General features: G+C 41.6%; 1 protein-coding gene across 2 annotated transcripts in view; it reads left to right on the plus strand.

Moving 5' to 3' along the window:
* LOC118365729 (spectrin beta chain, non-erythrocytic 1-like) overlaps positions 1–19,440 on the plus strand; it is a 97,154-nt gene that overhangs the window by 32,035 nt on the left and 45,679 nt on the right. For both annotated transcript variants that reach the window (XM_052490177.1, XM_052490178.1), the window contains 10 exons: positions 4,885–5,036; positions 9,943–10,116; positions 11,430–11,524; positions 11,823–11,903; positions 12,328–12,443; positions 14,346–14,458; positions 14,720–14,907; positions 15,507–15,624; positions 16,184–16,342; positions 18,085–18,387. In XM_052490177.1, coding sequence (XP_052346137.1) covers positions 4,885–5,036; positions 9,943–10,116; positions 11,430–11,524; positions 11,823–11,903; positions 12,328–12,443; positions 14,346–14,458; positions 14,720–14,907; positions 15,507–15,624; positions 16,184–16,342; positions 18,085–18,387 — 1,499 coding nt within the window. The remainder of the gene's footprint in view (positions 1–4,884; positions 5,037–9,942; positions 10,117–11,429; positions 11,525–11,822; positions 11,904–12,327; positions 12,444–14,345; positions 14,459–14,719; positions 14,908–15,506; positions 15,625–16,183; positions 16,343–18,084; positions 18,388–19,440) is intronic.

Raw genomic sequence — 19,440 nt, forward strand, 5'->3', positions numbered from 1 at the left:
GAGTGACTAAATCATTCAATATGGTTACTGGGCTATCTGATCATAATCTGACACTTATAGACAGAAAGCTGTCTAAGAGCAGGTTTAACCTCTCTACTGTTAGAAAGCCAGATCAACTCAGAATACCTAAGAGTGAATTAAACTATTTTGAAAATGCAATTAAGGGAATTAACTGGAATGATCTCTTGTCCTATACAGACGTGGAAGCTGATAGTCAAGTTTTTCTATCCACAATCCAGACTACAATAAATGGTTTCCTAAAGAAAATCAAATCCAAACCTGGCCAAAAGAGCACTCTTCCTTGGCTAAATGGAGAAATCTGGAAATTGATGAAAGAATGAGATTATGCTCTGAAAATAGCCCTAAGATCCAAATTAGAGCATGACAGACGTAGGTTTACCATGTTGAGAAATAAGGCGATGAAAGAAATCAAACAGGCCAAGGCAAACTTTTTTTATTAATATAATTGCTGAAGCAAAGGGAAATTCTAAACTGATCTGGGAGAATCTAAAAACGTTAACAGGGAAAGACCATAGTAACACTGCAAAAATACTAGAAATCATGGTGAATAAAAATCTAACCCAGGATGCAGTCGAAATAGCAATAGCCTTCAATTCCTACTTTATTGACTCTGTCAGTGTACTGACACAGAACCACTCTACTGGTTTCTTGGGCTCAGTGCTAGTAAATTATGCCCAACCTGTCTTCATCATAAGGGAGGTTTCTGAGTCAAAGGTGAACAAGGTGATTAGCTCACTAAAGAACTCTAAAGCCAAAGATGTGTTTGGGCTGGACTCTACCTATCTTAAAAACTACAAAGAGTCACTCATTGGCCCCATTACTAAGGTCACCAACACATCTATTGGTCTCGGGGTGTTTCCAAGGGTATGGAAGTCGGCCATAATAACGGCCCTCTTTAAATCAGGCGACTCTGCTGATGTGAGTAACTACAGGCCCATTAGTATACTACCTGTGGTGTCAAAGGTTATTGAAAAGTGTGTCGCAGAACAACTGATTGCCCACCTCAACATTCACATTACATTCCATGCAGTTTGGCTTCAGAGCGAAACACTCCACAAAAACAGCCAACTGCTTTCTTCTGGAAAATGTGAAGTCCAAGATGGAAAAGGGGGTGTTGTTGGGGCTGTGTTTCTGGACCTAAGGAAGGATTTTGATACTGTTAACCATGAAATTCTCATCATAAAATTGTCCAAGTTCAACTTTTCCCCTGATGTCTTGAGATGGATGAAATCATACTTTGAAGGCAGAACTCAGTGCAATGAGCTGTCGTCCACTCTTAGCTATGATGTGGGCGTGCCCCAAGGGTCAATACTGGGGCCCCTCCTGTTCAGCTTGTACATTAATGATCTGCCTTCTGTCTGTACTGGGTCTGAAGTTCAAATGTATGCTGATGATCGTGATATATAGTGGGGCAAAAAAGTATTTAGTCAGCCACCAATTATGCAAGTTCTCCCACTTAAAAAGATGAGAGAGGCCTGTAATTTTCATCATAGGTACACTTAAACTATGACAGACAAAATTAGAAAAGAAATCCAGAAAATCACATTGAAGGATTTTTAATGAATTCACTTGCATATTATGGTGGAAAATAAGTATTTGGTCACCTACAAACAAGCAAGATTTCTGGCTCTCACAGACCTGTAACTTCTTTAAGAGGCGATAGGGATGACCAGATATGTTCTCTTGATGCAGTAAGTGCCTGAATTTGACAATTTTCTTGTTCTACTAGCCATTCTAAATGTAACGAGTACTTTTGGTTGTCAGGGGAAATGTATGGAGTAAAAAATACATAATTGTCTTTAGGGATGTAGTGAAGTAAAAGTTATCAAAAATATAGATAATAAAGTAAAGATACCAAAAAACTACTTTAAATAGTACTTTAAAGTATGTTTACTTAAGTACTTTACATCACTGCTATATTGTGACAAAACTATTGGTAGAGTTGGAATCACATTGAACTTTAAATCATCACACACTGATTTATAACTGAAAAAAGTATGTTTTTCTCACACTGGTGAGAAAATCTGCAGATTCCAACTCTACCAATAGTTTTGTCACATTCAAATCTGTCACCATTTGGATGGAAACCTAGCTACTTACTATAACAATTGATACTAAACCCTCTTTATACCAACAGACATTTTATAGCACAAACTAAGAAACTCAATTGGTGGCACTTAACCCCCCCCCCCCAAAAAAAAAAAAATTAGTAGTATTGATTGAATTGAACTTCCTCTATTGCATCAAGATCCTAAAGCGATCATCTGCTAAAAATGGCATTGAGATGACATTGGAATCATTAAAAAAAAACATGGTTGTCATTTCACATAATCAATGATGTATTTCTCTTAACCATATCCCCCTACTTGGCCCTTCGAGATACTGCTATCATTTCCCCATCAGCCCAAGGTCTTTGAAAAATGACAAACGTCCTGACGTAGCCTTGTTTTAATAAACGACCTGAAATCGTCTTTATTGGCATCGTTTATTTGTTGTTAAACAGCTCAAGCTTTACTCTTCAACCTGTGTTAATAGTACGGGAGCTGTGTGTTTACCTAACGATAAGACCAGATGCTAGTGCAACATTCCTCTAGCTAGCCCTCCTCGGAGTTGAGCGTGGGCAGTGGTGGAGGAGAGGAACACTGTTCTTCTGTCCAGCTCTGTCTTGTCCTCCTGTCTCACAGAAGACTCCTTAAAAAATCCCCGCTAGCATGTACCTCTATGTAACACTTGTGGTGATGTTACCATGTTGCACGAATGCCACAGAAATGGGTTTGGATGCATAGGAGGTTGGTGTCACCTTAATTGGGGAGGATGGGCTTGTGGTCATGGCTGGAGCAGAATAAGTGGAATTCTATGAAATAGATCAAACACATGGTTTCCATGTGTCTATGCCATTCCATTCACTCCTTTCCAGCCATTATTATGAGCCGTCCTCTCCTCAGCAGCGCCTGTGATGATAGCTGGTTGTACCCCCGAGGGGTAAGGCAGCAGGCAGGAGGTTGGCTCTGAGTCTGGTTAGTGAAGTCATACACAGTACAATTGTGGCCCCAGGGTTCAGTATTAACTGAGCGGTCGATTCCAAATCAATAGTGTTTATAGTGAAAGGATACCTTTTTATTTCATATGTTGATTTAATGTTTTGTGTTGCAGGAATGGGGGATAGGTTCGACCTTCTACAATTCTTATTCTTTCGGCAAGATCGTCAAACGTGTCAAATAAATCACTCCCAACAAAAAAAGTCAAGAGGGCCTTGGAGTTCATTGCAAGGTGCAGCCAGCCCTGCATGCGGCAAGGTCATCGCTCTCATTCCGTCGTGTGGCAAACAAACAATCAAATCACTTGCTTACGTCTTTGCAGGGATAAGGAATGCAATAACAGGAAAATTGGGGAGGATTATAAATAAACCCGCCTTGTGTTCATGGATATGAACTCTGAGCCAGAGGGTGGGGCATTGTCCCTGTCAAGGGCCCCGAACATAAACAGGATTCCCACTTTCACTTTTTTAAAAAAACATTTCAATGCTATGGATATATCTCATTAGTCTGCAGTGGCTTTCTCCCCTTGTCTCCTCACTTTCATGCACACTGTCCTGAGAACCCAGAACAGATGGCAAACAATATGGTCGACCGCCTATCAAGCATTTGCGTTCACCTGTCCATTTCCTTCATCTCAGTGGAGATGGAGAGACCAGGAGAGGAAGCCGTAAGACATTCTGCAATAGGTCTGAAGAGGCAAGGCCACCAGTCCCAATCCAGTCTAGTTGTTTTAATATCTGGATCATGAAAGGATGATGAGTTGCATGTGACAAAGCGGGCCAATCACCCACAATGACCAAAACCTCTCATATTATACAATGAGTATCATTACTGTTACTGTATATAACAACACATGGGTTCCATCATTTGCCACAATACTTAGCAACACAGTATTGATTTTGTTTATGTAAAAAGTGTTACATCTGAATGGCAGCCTTACAATCTTATTGACATTTTCAATCTAGCCTTGGGGACCCAGGGAGTACACATTTTAAATATGCTTTAGCCCAGCACTAAAACACCTTATTCAGTTAATCAGGGGATGATTACAGTAGTTGATTAGTTAGATCACGACTCTATTATTATTATTATTATTATTTCAGACTTGAAGTATTTCTAGTATTTCAGATTTGAAATGAAAAGACCAGGCTGTATAGGGACAGTGTGAGCTGTTAACTATACTTCAATGTCTTATAATATCTATATCTTAAATGTCATAGATTGCCAATTGCAAAACAGATCACTCTTAAAGACAAAAACGATATTTCGAGTGATATTTAGGAACGTCTGATGCCCCACAAATGATAAAATACTGTGTATTCCATCCATATTTTCTTCTCTGTATGCCAAAAAGTAGTGTGTTGTTCCAGTAGTTAGCTACATGGTCAAAAAGCAATTAACTACACTACCAAGATTTTAATTGAATCTACCACCAAGCTACAGCAAAATGTAGTTTAATTACTAGTTGAACTACATGTAGTTCACTACTCCCCAACACTGCTAATTTGGCAAACATAGGGCAGCAGATAGCCTAGCAGGTTAGAGTGTTGGGCCAGTAACCACAAGGTCACTGGTTCAAAACCCTGAGCCGACTATGTAAAAAATCTGCCGATGTGCCCTTGAGCAACGCACTTAACCCTAACTGCTACTGTAAGTCTCTCTGCTAAAATGTTTTTATTTTTATTTTTTACCCCAACTCTGCTTATCCGTCATCAGGAATTCACTTGTTTCATATCCCAATTCATTTAATGACATATCACTTTGACATAGCTTCTCTTTTATTTCTTCCTTCTTAATTTTATTCCCGGTCTTCTTTTCTCTCCAGATGAGCGCGAAGTGGTGCAGAAGAAGACCTTCACCAAATGGGTGAACTCTCACCTCTCCCGGGTGTCCTGCCGCATCACGGACCTGTACAGGGACCTGAGTGATGGACGCATGCTCATCAAACTGCTGGAGGTGCTGTCTGGGGAGAGACTGGTGAGTACCGTGCTACCTGGGCTTATATGGATCAGTTTAGCCTTTTTAGATCACAATGAATAAGATTACATGGGCAGGGAGGACCTGATCCTAGATCAGAACTTCTACTCTGAGATACTTGAGGGGCGTTCCATGAAAAGGGTGCCTTTTGCATCCATTTGATATTTTAAGTAGCAGTTTTGCATCTATATTGCATTTTAAAAGTGTGTTATATTAAATGAAGTGCCCTTTTAATATAGACCACACGGAGAACTGAATACTTCAATTAATATGAATAAAAACATACTATAGTGCCAAAATTCAGCATTTTGACATGTCCCTCCGTCAACCCTGTGTAATTCTAGGAAGATTTCTCCAAGTTTCACCATCATTAAAATGCCTAAATACACGATATCTCACTCTATTAGAAAATACCCAACAAGGCACAACCCATAATGTAATCTACCAAGGATACTCTATTGCAGGGGTACGCAACTCTTACCCTATGAGGTCCGGAGCCTGCTGGTTTTCTGTTCTACCTGAATTTATTGTACACACCTTGTGTTCCCTGGTCTAAATCAGTCCCAGTCCCTGAACAATGAAAAAAAATGTAGTGGATATCATGACACGAGACCCAGATGAAGATGGTTGGAGTTTACAATGTTTTAATAATCCAAAAAGGGAGTAGGGCAAGAGAATGGTCGTGGACAGGCAAAAGGTCAAGGTTAAGGCAGGCATAATGGTCAGGCAGGCGGGTACAGAGTCCAGAACAGGCAAGGGTCAAAACAGGGAGGACGAGAAAAAGGAGAATAGCAAAGGCAGGAGTACGGGGGAAAAAGGCTGGTTTACTTGGAACATACAAGACAAACTGGCACAGAGAGACAGGAAACACGGGGATAAATACACTGGGGATAACAAGCGACACCTGAAGGGGGTGGAGACAATAACAAGGACATGTAAAACAGATCAGGGTGTGACAGTGGAACTGGCTTTGAGGTCCAGAGTTGACTTTGTGGGCTTTATGCCATGTGGCTATTGGGGTAATCCATGTGTGCAATTAAGAACAGCAGTTGATGCTCAAAACTCAAAGGGCTTTCCCTTTTGTATTGTATTGTATTACATTACGGTACTCGGCTCTTGTAATCCCCAACTCCTATTTTTGCACTTCCTATTGTGATTAAAGGACTACAAGACATGAATTACTTCCTCTGGGCATGCCTTGTGTCGGTTTTAATTCGTCACTTTCCTGGTCAATGTGTAACTCGATTTGAGTTTAGGCACAGCAGGTAACAGCTATTTGCCAGGTAGAGGCATGGGACCAAATAGTATTTGGAATTGTTTAAATACTTAAGCTGCGCTTGACTGACCTTTCCTGGCACAATGTTAACAATGGAATAGTCCCAAAACTGCAAACCCTGCCCATCTGGCACTGCGGGCAGGCTCAAGTAAAAAAAAAACTCCAGGTATTTGAAAGATTGTAAAATACTATTTGAACCCAGGTCTGGTACCATATTAGGTTACCAGGATATTGTGCAACACATAGGAGGATGATTCGACTTGCATAGGCCCCATACCAGTGTTCTTCTGACCCTGTTAGGTGTCTCGTCAGGTATCATGGAAACCAGTAAATAGATCGTACTCAAGTCGTGTATTAATAAGCACTGAGAAGTAGTGGTGTAGTGGAGGATAAATACACCTAAATGTCATTTTACAGACCTTTTTTTATTTACAGCTATCGGAGTTTACCCACCTATGTTTTTACCAGTACGTCACCTCTCAAAAGCACTGAAAATCTTTTTTTGTCACTACCTAGCACTTTTTTTTATGACATAGTTCAAGAATCTATACATACAGAATGTGCTTACCAGCGGTTAAGAGCATTGGACATGTATATGAAAGGTCACTGGTTCGAATCCCTGAGCCAACTAGGTGAACGATCTGTTTATGTGCCCTTGAGCACGACACGTATCCCTAGTTGCTCTGGATAAGAACGTCTGCTAAAATGTAGAATACCCGGCTGTGTGTGTACGTACCTGCATTGCATATAAAATGCAAGCCATGGTCTCCCCACATTTTGTACGTCATCTTTCAGCAATGATTAAGGAAAGTGAACCTGTAGAGACTGTAGGAATGAGGCTTCCTTTACATGATCTCATGGTCTGGTAGAAAAGTGCTTATGTCATTGTTACTCAGCTGGCGCTGCACTCCCGGCTCCTACAGAGTATAAATCTGCATCTCAAAGAGCTGCGCCACCACACAGCACGCTCAGGCGAACATGTACGCACACACACACACACACACACACACACACACACACACACACACACACACACACTAGACATGTACAGTACTGTATTTTAAATTAAGTAAGCAGTTATGTTTTTGTTTTTTTTTACAATCTCATTGACTTTTCTTCTTTTGTGGAAAAACTGAGTACTTCAAAATCCAAACAGTTATGTTTTTGTTTTACTGCTTCCAATTTGCCTGCTTCCAAAATGTTATACCCAGATAGCGGTTTTGATTGAATAGGGTTGACCCCCCCCGCACAAAGGCCTAGTCCCCCCCCCCTTCTGCTCCTCCAAAACCACACCTCAGAGTAAAGTCTCCACACACATCAGAGGGCAGAGGGCTGCTTTATTGCCAGGTTACTCATTCACTTTCATCAGATTAAAATGGTCAGCTGCATCCTCTGCTTTTAGGAGGGTGAAGAAGTGCCATGTTGTGTATATAAAACCCATGTCATATACTTAAACTTGAATGTATTTGATGTGAGTTTGAAATAGCTTTTAGGACTTTTTTTTTGGTCAGGTTAAATTTGTAACCATGATTGCACTTTTGATTTCATGTAGACTACCAGGCAATTGTAAAAGTGTGATACACTATAGAGTATATCCAAAAGTATGTGGACACCCCTTCAAATGAAACGATTTGGCTATTTCAGCCACACCCATTGCTGACAGGTGTATAAAATATAAATATGTTGTCTCCATAGACAACATTGGTAGTACAATGGCCTAACTGAAGAGCTCAGTGACTTTCAACGTGGCACCGTCATTTGATGCCACCTTTCCAACAAGTCAGTTTATCAAACTTCTGCCCTGCTACAGCTGCCCTCGTCAACTGTAAGTGCTGTTATTGTGAAGTGCAAATTTCGAGGAGCAACAATGGCTCAGCCGAGAAGTGATAGGCCACACAAGCTCATAGAACGGGACTGGCGAGTGCATAGGGTGTAAAAATCGTCTGTCTTCCATTGCAAAACTCACTAACGAGTACCAAACTGCCTCTGAAAGCAATGTCGGCACATTAACTGTTTGTCGGAAGCTTATAGAAATGGGTTTCCATGGCCGAGCAGCCGCACACAAGCCTAAGATCACCATGCGCAATGCCAAGCATCGGCTGAAGTGGTGTATAGCTCACCGACATTGGACTCTGGCGCAGTGGACACTCTTTCTCTGGAGTGATGAATCACTCTTCACCATCTGGCAGCCCGACGGACTAATCTGGATTTGGTGGATGCCAGGAGAACGCTATCTGCTCCAATGCATAGTGCCAAATGTAAAGTGTTTTTCATGGTTCAGGCAAGGCCCCTTAGTTCCACTGAAGGGAAATCTTAACGCTACAGCATACAATGACATTCTATACGATTCTGTGCTTCCAACTTTGTGGCAACAGTTTGGGGAAGGCCCTTTCATGTTTCAGCATGACAATGCACCCGTGCACAAAGCGAGATCCATACAGAAATGGTTTGTTGAGATCCGTGTGGAAGAACTTGACTGGTCTGCACAGAGTCATGACTTCAATGAGCCAGGCCTAATCGCCCAACATCAGTGCCCGACCTCACTAATACTCTTGTGGCTGAATGGAAGCAAGTCCCCCGGAGCAATGTTCCAACATCTAGTGGAAAGCCTTCCCAAAAGAGTGGAGGCTGTTATAGCAGCAAAGTGGGGACCAACTCCATATTAATGCCAATGATTTTGGAATGAGATGTTCGACGAGCAGGTGTCCACATACGTTTGGTCATGTAATGTACAAACAAAAACAGAACTACATATCAGTATGAACACGCTTTCTAATGGCATGGCAATATAATTTCAAACTTAAAATGATAGTTCACCCAAATTACTAAATGACATATTGGTTTCCTTACCCTGTAAGCAGTCTATGGAAAAGGTATGGACAAGTTCTATGTAACTATGTTGGTAGAGCTGGTTGATAGAGCATGCTGCTTGCAGCGCCAGGCTTGTGGGTTAGATTCCTATGAGGGATCAGTATGAAAAAAATATTTAAAAGTATGAAGTCGCTCTGGATAAGAGCGTCTGTAAAATGTAAAAAAGTGTATGACAGCAATCCATGCTTTGGTTTAGTTTCACTGGCACTGTTTCCACATGCTAACGTGTTAGAATTTGTGGCACAAGTCCCATTCAAGTCATGGGACCGATTATTATCCTCACAATCAATTTCAGATACTTTCGGATGATTTGGACTTGATGTGCGAAAAATGCTAATATCGGTACCATGACTTGTATGGGATTTATGCCACAAATGCTAAAATGGTGACAGGAAAACTAAACCAAAGCATGGCTGGCTGTCATACCTTGTCCATAGACTGGAAAGCAATGTGTACATTTCTGTAATATGGGTGAACTATCCCTTTAACTTTAGGCCAACAAGTATAATGCATTATGATGCCATGGGCATGTATGATCCTATAATATTTTGGGGAAGCCTTATAATTAGACAGTGTAAGGGCACATACTGTACATGCTTAATAATAAAGTGTCACCAACTTATTTTTTTTAACCTACAGCCACTCAACTGATTGTAAGTTGCTCTGGATAAGAGTGTCTGATAAATGACTAAAAATGTAAATAAAAACGTGTAAATCTCTTGTAGCTGACGTGTTCCGTGTCCTGTCCCGTCTCCCCAGCCCAAGCCCACCAGGGGCCGGATGCGTATCCACTGCCTGGAGAATGTGGACAAGGCCCTGCAGTTCCTCAAGGAGCAGAGGGTCCACCTGGAAAACATGGGCTCACATGACATCGTTGACGGCAACCACTGCCTCACCCTGGGCCTCATCTGGACCATCATTCTCAGGTTCCAGGTAAGAGAGTCTTCAAACCAAAACGCATGAAACGTATGTCTGGTGGGGAGAAATGATTTGCTAGAAATGCTGTTCTAGGTTTTCAATTGGGTGATGGATAAGTCTTTGCTACATATATAACGGACAGCGGGGGCACCCGAGGGCCTCCCCCAAAGCACTGCTCCTGTTGAAAACCATTGAATTGCTGTGTTTTTTAATGCATCAATTTGTCTGGTTTGAACTCTCACTTACCCTGTGTTCTATTATTATCATCCTGGAGACCCCCTGTGTACCTCAGGGTCTCGGTTATCTGAATCAGGTATGTTATTATTGGTATGTGAGCAACAAACCCAGTTGCTCTCCATGAGGAGAGTTGGCCAGTATGCTGATTTCATTCCAACAGAGTGTCGAAAGCTTATTTACTATAAGGCCTCATCCTTTATAACAGTGATCTAATACTAACTTGTCCTCAGCACACATATTACACAGTCAATTATTTACATAAATATTATGTTATGACACGAATAAGATATGTAGGCAATGTATGAGAGCACACCACTTGGTATGGCAACTGCTTGGCATCAGACCGCAAGGCGCTACAGCGGGTAGTGCGTAAAGCCCAGGACCACTATACCAGGCGGTGTCAGAGGAAGTCAAAGACTCCAGTCATCCAAGTCATAAGACTGTTCTCTCCGGAAAGTGGTACCGGAGTGCCAAGTCTGGGACAAAAAAGGCTCCTGAACAGCTTCTATCCCCAAGCCATCAGACTGCTGATCAGTTAATCAAATGGCTACCCGGACTATTTGCATTGACTCCCTTTTTATATTTTATTGCACTGACTCTCTTGCACTGGCTCTATGCACATTCACTGGACTCTACCCACACACACACTCACACATACTACACTGAGACACTCAACATACACATACACACACTACATACACTCACACACATTCATACTGTTTCCCACTCTCCCCACACGCTACCACTGCTCTGTTTATTATCTACCCTGATCGCCTCGTCACTTTTACCCCTACCCACATTTACATATTAACTCAATCCCCTCAACTACCTTGTCTCCCCAGCGCATTGACTCGGTACCAGTACTCCTTGTATATAGCCGTGTCATTGTTATTTTAATGTATTACTATTATTTTATTTTTTTAATCACATTTTCTTACCTTTTTAACTGCATTGTTGGGAAAGGGCTCGTAAATAGGCATTTTACAGTAAAGTCTACAACTCTTATAGTCAGCGCATGTGCCAAATAAAATGACATTTTTTTTTATTTAAGACTGTTCACAGGTGCTGTTGTATCATTGTCTGTGTGACAGATTCAGGACATTAGCGTTGAGACTGATGGAGACAACAAGGAGAAGAGATCAGCCAAGGATGCCCTGCTCCTCTGGTGCCAGATGAAGACTGCTGGGTGAGTGATTGACTGTCACCTTGCTTTCAGACACGTTTCTTCGAGACTTGAAGTTCTTAGACTTGGGTCATCTACATTACCGCTCTCAGTTCCACCGCTTGACTTAAACAATCCTCCTTAATTTTAAGATATACATTTATTTAGACAGCAACACCATTGTGAATTTTTTCATTTACAAGTCAGTAAAGAAATTCCAGACGAAGATCCACTTCTTGAATTATGTAGAAATTGCTTCGGGAATGAATTTGAACATTGAACACACAGTCATATCTGTTGTTCTCTGTTTTGTTCTTTACAGCTATCCAAACGTGAACATTCACAACTTCAGCACCAGTTGGCGAGACGGCATGGCATTCAATGCCCTCATCCACAAGCACAGGTAACAAGAGTCTGTTTGATCAACTATCCTTCATGTCCTTGTGGGTCACATTTTACAACGCTCCTAACATATTTCAGATAGTTTTTCACATGTAATTCAAACCAATTATCCTTTGTGATTTATGTCACAGCCTGTAATGACCCAATATATCTATTTTTTCATCCCGCCTCCAGCCCCCCTCATTTATGATGATTTATTTTCTTATTTACAATAGAGTAATGTTCAAATAACTACTTTTTTGGTGTCTTTGGGATTTATTGATGCATTACTGTACGTCAGTTGGTATAATTGTGTTGAATCTTTGAGATATTGGAACATAACTAACATTTGAACAGGTAAATTACATCTGGGTATTTACCTTGTGATTATTTGGTGGTATACTGTGTGACTGGTGCTGTTGTATGATGCTTTGTCTCGTGTAAAGGCCAGACCTGATTGACTTTGACAAGCTGAAAAAGTCTAATGCCCACCACAACCTGCAGAATGCCTTCAATTTGGCTGAGCAGCATCTGGGGCTTACCAAGCTCCTGGACCCAGAGGGTGAGTTCTGAACTATGCTCTTCTATGTAGTGGAGGAGTGCATATATACAATAGCTAAATCTAGTGCAACGCATACTTTCTCAGTGTACAGTCGTGGCCAAAAGTTTTGAGAATGACACAAATATGAATTTTCACAAAGTCTGCTGCCTCAGTTTGTATGATGGCAATTTGCATATACTCCAGAATGTTATGAAGATCAGATGAATTGCAAAGTCCCTCTTTGCCATGCAAATGAACTGAATCCCCCCAAAAACATTTCCACTGCATTTCAGCCATGCCACAAAAGGACCAGCTGACAACATGTCAGTGATTCTCTTGTTAACACAGGTGTGAGTGTTGACGAGGACAAGGCTGGAGATCACTCTGTCATGCTGATTGAGTTCGAATAACAGACTGGAAGCTTCAAAAGGAGGGTGGTGCCATTATCATTGCTTTGCACAAAAAGGGCTTCACAGGCAAGGATATTGCTGCCAGTAAGATCGCACTTAAATCAACCACTTATCGGATCAACAAGAACTTCAAGGAGAGCGGTTCAATTGTTGTGGAGAAGGCTTCAGGGCGCCCAAGAAAGTCCAGCAAGCGCCAGGACGTCTCCTAAAGTTGATTCAGTTGAGGGGTCGGGGCACCACCAGTACAGAGCTTGCTTAGCTATGGCAGCAGGCAGGTGTGAGTGCATCTGCACGCACAGTGAGGCGAAGACTTTTGGAGGATGGCCTGGTGTCAAGAAGGGCAGCAAAGAAGCCACTTCTCTCCAGGAAAACATCAGGGACAGACTCATATTCTGCAAAAGGTACAGGGATTGGACTTCTGAGGACTGGGGTAAAGTCATTTTCTCTGATGAATCCCATTTCTGATTATTTGGGGCATCCGGAAAAAAGCTTGTCCGGAGAAAAGGTGAACGCTACCATCAGTCCTGTGTCATGCCAACAGTAAAGCATCTTGAGACCATTCATTTGTGGGTGCTTCTCAGCCAAGGGAGTGGGCTCACTCACAATTTTGCCTAAGAACACAGCCATGAATAAATAATAGTACCAACACATCCTCTGAGAGCAACTTCTCCCAAACATCCAGGAACAGTTTGGTGATGAATAATGCCTTTTACAGTATGATGGAGTACCTTGCCATAAGGAAAAATTGATAAGTAAGGGGCTTGGGGAACAAAACATCAATATTTTGAGTCCATGGCCAGGAAACTCCCCAGACCTTAATCCCATTGAGAACTTGTGGTCAATCCTCAAGAGGCGGGTGGACAAACAAAACCCCACAAATTCTGACAAACTCCAAGCATTGATTATGCAAGAATCTGCTGACATCTGCTGCCAAGAATCTGCTGCCTTTGATGTGGCCCAGAAGTTAATTGACAGCATGCCGGGGCAGATTGCAGAGGTCTTGAAAAATACCAAATATTGACTCTTTGCATCAACTAAATGTAATTGTTAATCAAAGCCTTTGACACTTTTGAAATGCTTGTAATTATACTTCAGTATTCCATAGTAACATCTGACAAAAATATCTAAAGACACTGAGGCAGCAAACTTTGGAAATTAATATTTGTGTCGTTCGCAAAACATTTGGCTACGACTGTACTGTTATGTTTTTGTTATCCAAATAAACGTAATAAAATTGTAAAAAATCGTAACTGGAATGTTTAAAATACTCTAGGGGTCAGATTCTGGTCCAGTGATAGTGCTGCATACTCCAGACTACATATACCCCCTGGCGATGGGGATTTGAGCCATGTCTGCCACTTTCCACCTGCTTTACCTTCCCACTGCCCTGTCATACAAAATAATGAAATACAAAAGGAGATCTTCTTTTAATATTTTTGTAATGTTCCAAATCATTGTCACTATAACTTACAAATTGTATTAACCAATCAGAAATGTAATTTTTGCTTCCCAGATATCAGTGTGGACCACCCCGATGAGAAGTCTGTCATCACATACGTGGTGACATACTACCACTACTTCTCCAAAATGAAGGCCCTGAAAGTCGAGGGGAAACGTATTGGGAAGGTGACTCAGCGTTTATTCTCAATTTATTATCTCAAATTCCATGCTTGTTTGTTGGGTTGTTGTCAACAAGTTGCCTCAGTTGTTCGGGGCAGAGTAAGAGCTTTTCAGATTTGGATTCAAATAGTTAAAAAACTTTCAAGCTGTACTTGATTGAGGTCATAATGAAACCAATTGAATAGTACCAAAAGTGCAAACTGTCAATCTGGCACTTCAGGAAGGCCAAACTAAAAGAAAGAAAACAAATACTCTTTGTTCCGCTAGGTACTGGACAATGCCATTGAGACAGAGAAGATGATTGAGAAGTACGAGTCTCTGGCCTCAGACCTGCTGGAGTGGATCGAGCAGACCATCATCATCCTCAACAATCGCAAGTTTGCCAACTCTTTAAACGGGGTGCAGCAGCAGCTTCAAGCCTTCAACACATATCGCACGGTTGAGAAACCCCCTAAGTGAGTAACCCCCGCCAGCACCCAATCCCAAAGGATCCCCTATACCCCAATGCAACCCCTATGCACTTATGGAGATCTGACAAGATGGGCAATCTTCAGCTTTAAGACCATTTTAAGAATATTTGTAAATGTCTACAATATTTACTCAAGGTATAACATTGTCCAGTTACCTTGTCATTCCTTGACCCCTTTTTTGGTTACTGTTCCTGTGACATTCCCAGAACATCACAAATTCTTTGTTCCAAACTTCTGAACCAATATTTTTCTGAAAAATTCATGTCACTACCAAAAGCAAAAATGATAAGTCCTAATGTTAATGAATGGCACACCATTCTGGGTGCACGCCTCTCTCCTGCTTGTAGTGGAATGTCCTTCAAAATTTTAGTTGTGCTATGTCCATGAATTGAAGCGATACGGTATGCATGTTTAGTATGTAACGATGCAGAAATAAGACGTGACATGTTGCATTCCAAAAACGCTTTGAAATAAGTGCAACCCTGCAAACGTGGAAGTAATACGATATGTGTTTAGACATTAGCCCTTTTATACGTTGTCAAAATATCACTCCCCCAAAACCACTTACCTTTTTTATCGATCAGGTTTACTGAGAAGGGCAACCTGGAGGTGCTTCTGTTTACCATCCAGAGCAAGATGAGGGCTAACAATCAGAAAGTCTACATGCCCAGGGAGGGCAAACTCATCTCTGACATTAACAAGGTGATGCCTGTAGTCTCTGACGAACGCTTTAGGGTGACATTTCCCTAGGTACAGATTAAGGATCAGTTTCCCTTCCCCCAATCCTAACCTTTACCATTAGTGGAGAAAATGCTAAACTGACTCAAGATAAAGGGTCTAGGGTCAAAGTTACCCTAAGCCTTGACCAATGTTTTGTCTTAGTGAAAAGCTTGATGTTTCATTATCTCTCTCTCCTGTTTGTCTGTGTCAGGGTGTTTGGTAGTCTTTCTTTGGTGTGTGGTAGTATTATTATTAGTAAGTAGGTGTTTTACTATGGTATAATTATTACAACGGGAGGTATTCAGCCAACTCATACATTTTTGCATGCGGACATAAAACTGTGAGATTATGAAAGAGTTTAATCCACCATTGGCATAGTGTGTACGGTAAGGTACAAGACAGACTGGTGGAAAATGGTGGCAATTCAACATGTAGAATAGTCTAGAAATGAACAGAACAATAACGTCCGATGTTCATGTTGGTCTGTCTTGTCCATATGACACACCTGAGTTAATATTGTGTTTAACTTTGTCTATGGTAGACCTGGGAGAGACTGGAGAAGGCGGAGCATGAGCGGGAGCTGTCTCTGAGGACAGAGCTGATTCGACAGGAGAAACTGGAGCAGCTGGCTCGCCGCTTTGACCGCAAGGCTGCCATGAGGGAGACCTGGTTGAGTGAGAACCAGCGCCTCGTCTCACAGGTAAAAACAAACGCTTGCGCACAAATAGAAGAACACACATGTTAATGTATGCACATACTCACACAAACACTCAAAGTAGCCATGAGGGACAACTGGCTAAGTGAAATCCAACGGCTTGTCGCACAGCCATAGACACACACAAACACACACTCATACAAAGAATAATTATAAAAAGCAATTGTGACACTTTACCTCCTATTTACACAAAATACAGTACTTTACCACATTGTCAATACAAATGTCTCGGCCATTGTTTTCTCACAGTTTTGCACCACTTGGTGGACACACAGATTCAGTGTAATACACTGGTATGGCAGCATCTCTGTGCACATTAAGATTAAGTGCTGCAGATGTAAAGGGTACATCTCATTTGCTTTCCTACTTTTGTCAAACTGAAATCAGGGCCAATCTGCAGTTGAAACAATAACAAAGCGGACACCCCGCCTCTGTTTTGGCAATAACCTGAGGGATGGGCCGGGAAAATTTAACCACTCTCAAATTCATAGACAGAGCTATTGGATGTGAGGCTTGACCATCCATGTTATCACAAATTATCGTTAATAAATCTTCTTCGGGATTGGTGGTGTCCCTTCCACGGGACGGTTGAGCTAATGTAGGCTAATGTGATTAGCATAAAGGTTGTAAGTAACAAGAACATTTCTCAGGACAAAGACATATCTGATATTGGCAGAAAGCTTACATTCTTGTTAATCTAACTGCACTGTCCAATTTACAGTAGCTATTACAGTAAAATAATACCATACTATTATTTGAGGAGAGTGCACAATTTTGAACATGAAACGTTGTTAATAAATAAATTAGGCACATTTGGGCAGTCTTGATACAACATTTTGAACATAAATGCAATGGTTCATTGGATCAGTCTAAAACTTTGCAAATACACCGCTGCCATCTACTGGCCAACATATAAATTGCACCTGGGCTGGAATAATACATTATGGCCTTTCTCTTGCATTTCAAAGATGATGGTACAAAAAAAAATACAAAAGAACGTTGGTTTTTATATTTAACCAGATCTATTGTGTTAAATTCTCCTACATTCCTTTCACATTTCCACAAACTTTCAAATGGTACCAAGAATATGCATATCCTTGCTTTAGGGACTGAGCTACAGGCAGTTAGATTTGGGTATGTCATTTTAGGCGGAAAAAAAAAAAAAGGGGTGGATCCTTAACCGAAACAAGACCCCGCCAAGCCGCACTGCTTCTTGACACAATGCTTGCTTAACCCGGAAGCCAGCTGCACCAATGTGTCGGAGGAAACATTGTGCATGCGCCTGGGCCGCCACAGGAGTTGGTAGAGCGTGATAAGACAAGGAAATCCCAGCTGGCCAAACCCTCCCCATAACCCAACGACTCTGGGCCAATTGTGCGCCACCTCATGAGTCTCCCGGTCGCGGCCGGCTGCGACACAGCCCAGTATCGAACCCAGATCTGTAGTGACGCAGACCACTGCACCACTCGAGAGCCCCCTCATGAGGCATTTCTAAGTTATATTCTTCAAGAATCAATGGGTACATCAATGTATAAATCCAAAAATAGCAACTGCGGATTGCCCCTTTAAAGGAAGCATAGTATTTTATACGTCATTGTCAAATTGTAAAGACGATAACTTTACAGAAATAGAGTATTTCTTCCTTGTATGCCAGTATGTTGCCAACCATACGATATAATATTTATTGTATTTTAATCTATTCCATTCCCATCACTTCTATCTCGCAGGACAACTTTGGCTTCGACCTTCCAGCTGTGGACGCGGCCACCAAGAAGCATGAGGCCATCGAGACTGATATTACAGCTTACGAGGAGCGTGTGCAGGCCGTGGTGTCCGTCGCTAAGGCGCTGGAGGCAGAGAAATACCACGACATCAAACGAATCGCAGCACGCAAGGACAATGTGATCCGGCTGTGGGAGTACCTGCGGGAGCTTCTGAAGTCGAGGCGCCAGCGCCTGGAGATGAACTTGGGTCTGCAGAGGGTCTTCCAGGAGATGCTTTACATCATGGACTGGATGGACGAGATGAAGGTAAGAAAGGGAGAGAGGACACTTCTGAAAATGTATCTGTTAAAACTGTTGGAAAGACCAAATGTGTAATTGCACATTTAATTTTTTATTGTAACACAAATTGAATTCTTCAAAATGCATTCTACCTCATCTACCCTGCTTTCACTCTTACTCTTCAACCTCTTCATTCAAAGACTCAATCATGGACACTACTGATAGTTGTGGCATGTTTGCGTGATGTATTGTTGTCTCTACCTTCTTGCCCTTTGTGCTGTTGTCTGTCCCCAATAATGTTTGAAACTATGTTTTGTGCTGCTACCATGTTGTTGTCATGGGCGGCAGGGTAGCCTAGTAGTTAGAGCGTTGGACTAGTCAACCGGAAGGTTGCAAGTTCAAACCCCCGAGCTGACAAGGTCGACAAATCTGTCGTTCTGCCCCTGAACAGGCAGTTAACCCACTGTTCCTAGGCTGTCATTGAAAATAAGAATTTGTTCTTAACTGACTTGCCTAGTTAAATAAAGGCATAAAATGTTGCTACCATGCTGTGTTGTCATGTGTTGCTGCCTTGCTATGTTGTTGTCTTAGGCCTCTCTTTATGTAATGTCATGTTGTCTCTTGTCGTGATGTGTGTTTTGTCCTATATTTGTAAAAAAAAAAATAATAATCCTAGACCCCGCCCCCGCAGGAGGTCTTTTGGTAGGCCGTCATTGCAAATAAGAATTTGTTCTTTACTCACTTGCCTAGTTAAATAAAGATTAAATAAATAAAATTTCACTAACACGTGAACAATGTATTGGAAACAGGTCATTTCAAGTCAAACAATCTATTAATCTTGCGTGACATTTCCGGTAGGGGGTGTCAAATAATATTACCCTAATGTCCCATCTCTCTTCTAAATAATAATTTTAACCAGTATTAATGGTGAAATTAACTGGCATATGTCAGTCCAATGCTGAATAATTCCAAATCTGCACACCTGAACCTTGTCCTAGGCACTCCTGTAGATACAAGAGGATTGGGTTGGCACTGTAAGCACTGCATCATCTTGCCTTTCTGATTGGCTGGGTGGAATTC

Source organism: Oncorhynchus keta, chromosome 32 (assembly GCF_023373465.1).
Source record: "Oncorhynchus keta strain PuntledgeMale-10-30-2019 chromosome 32, Oket_V2, whole genome shotgun sequence".
Taxonomy (NCBI): Eukaryota; Metazoa; Chordata; class Actinopteri; order Salmoniformes; family Salmonidae; genus Oncorhynchus; species Oncorhynchus keta.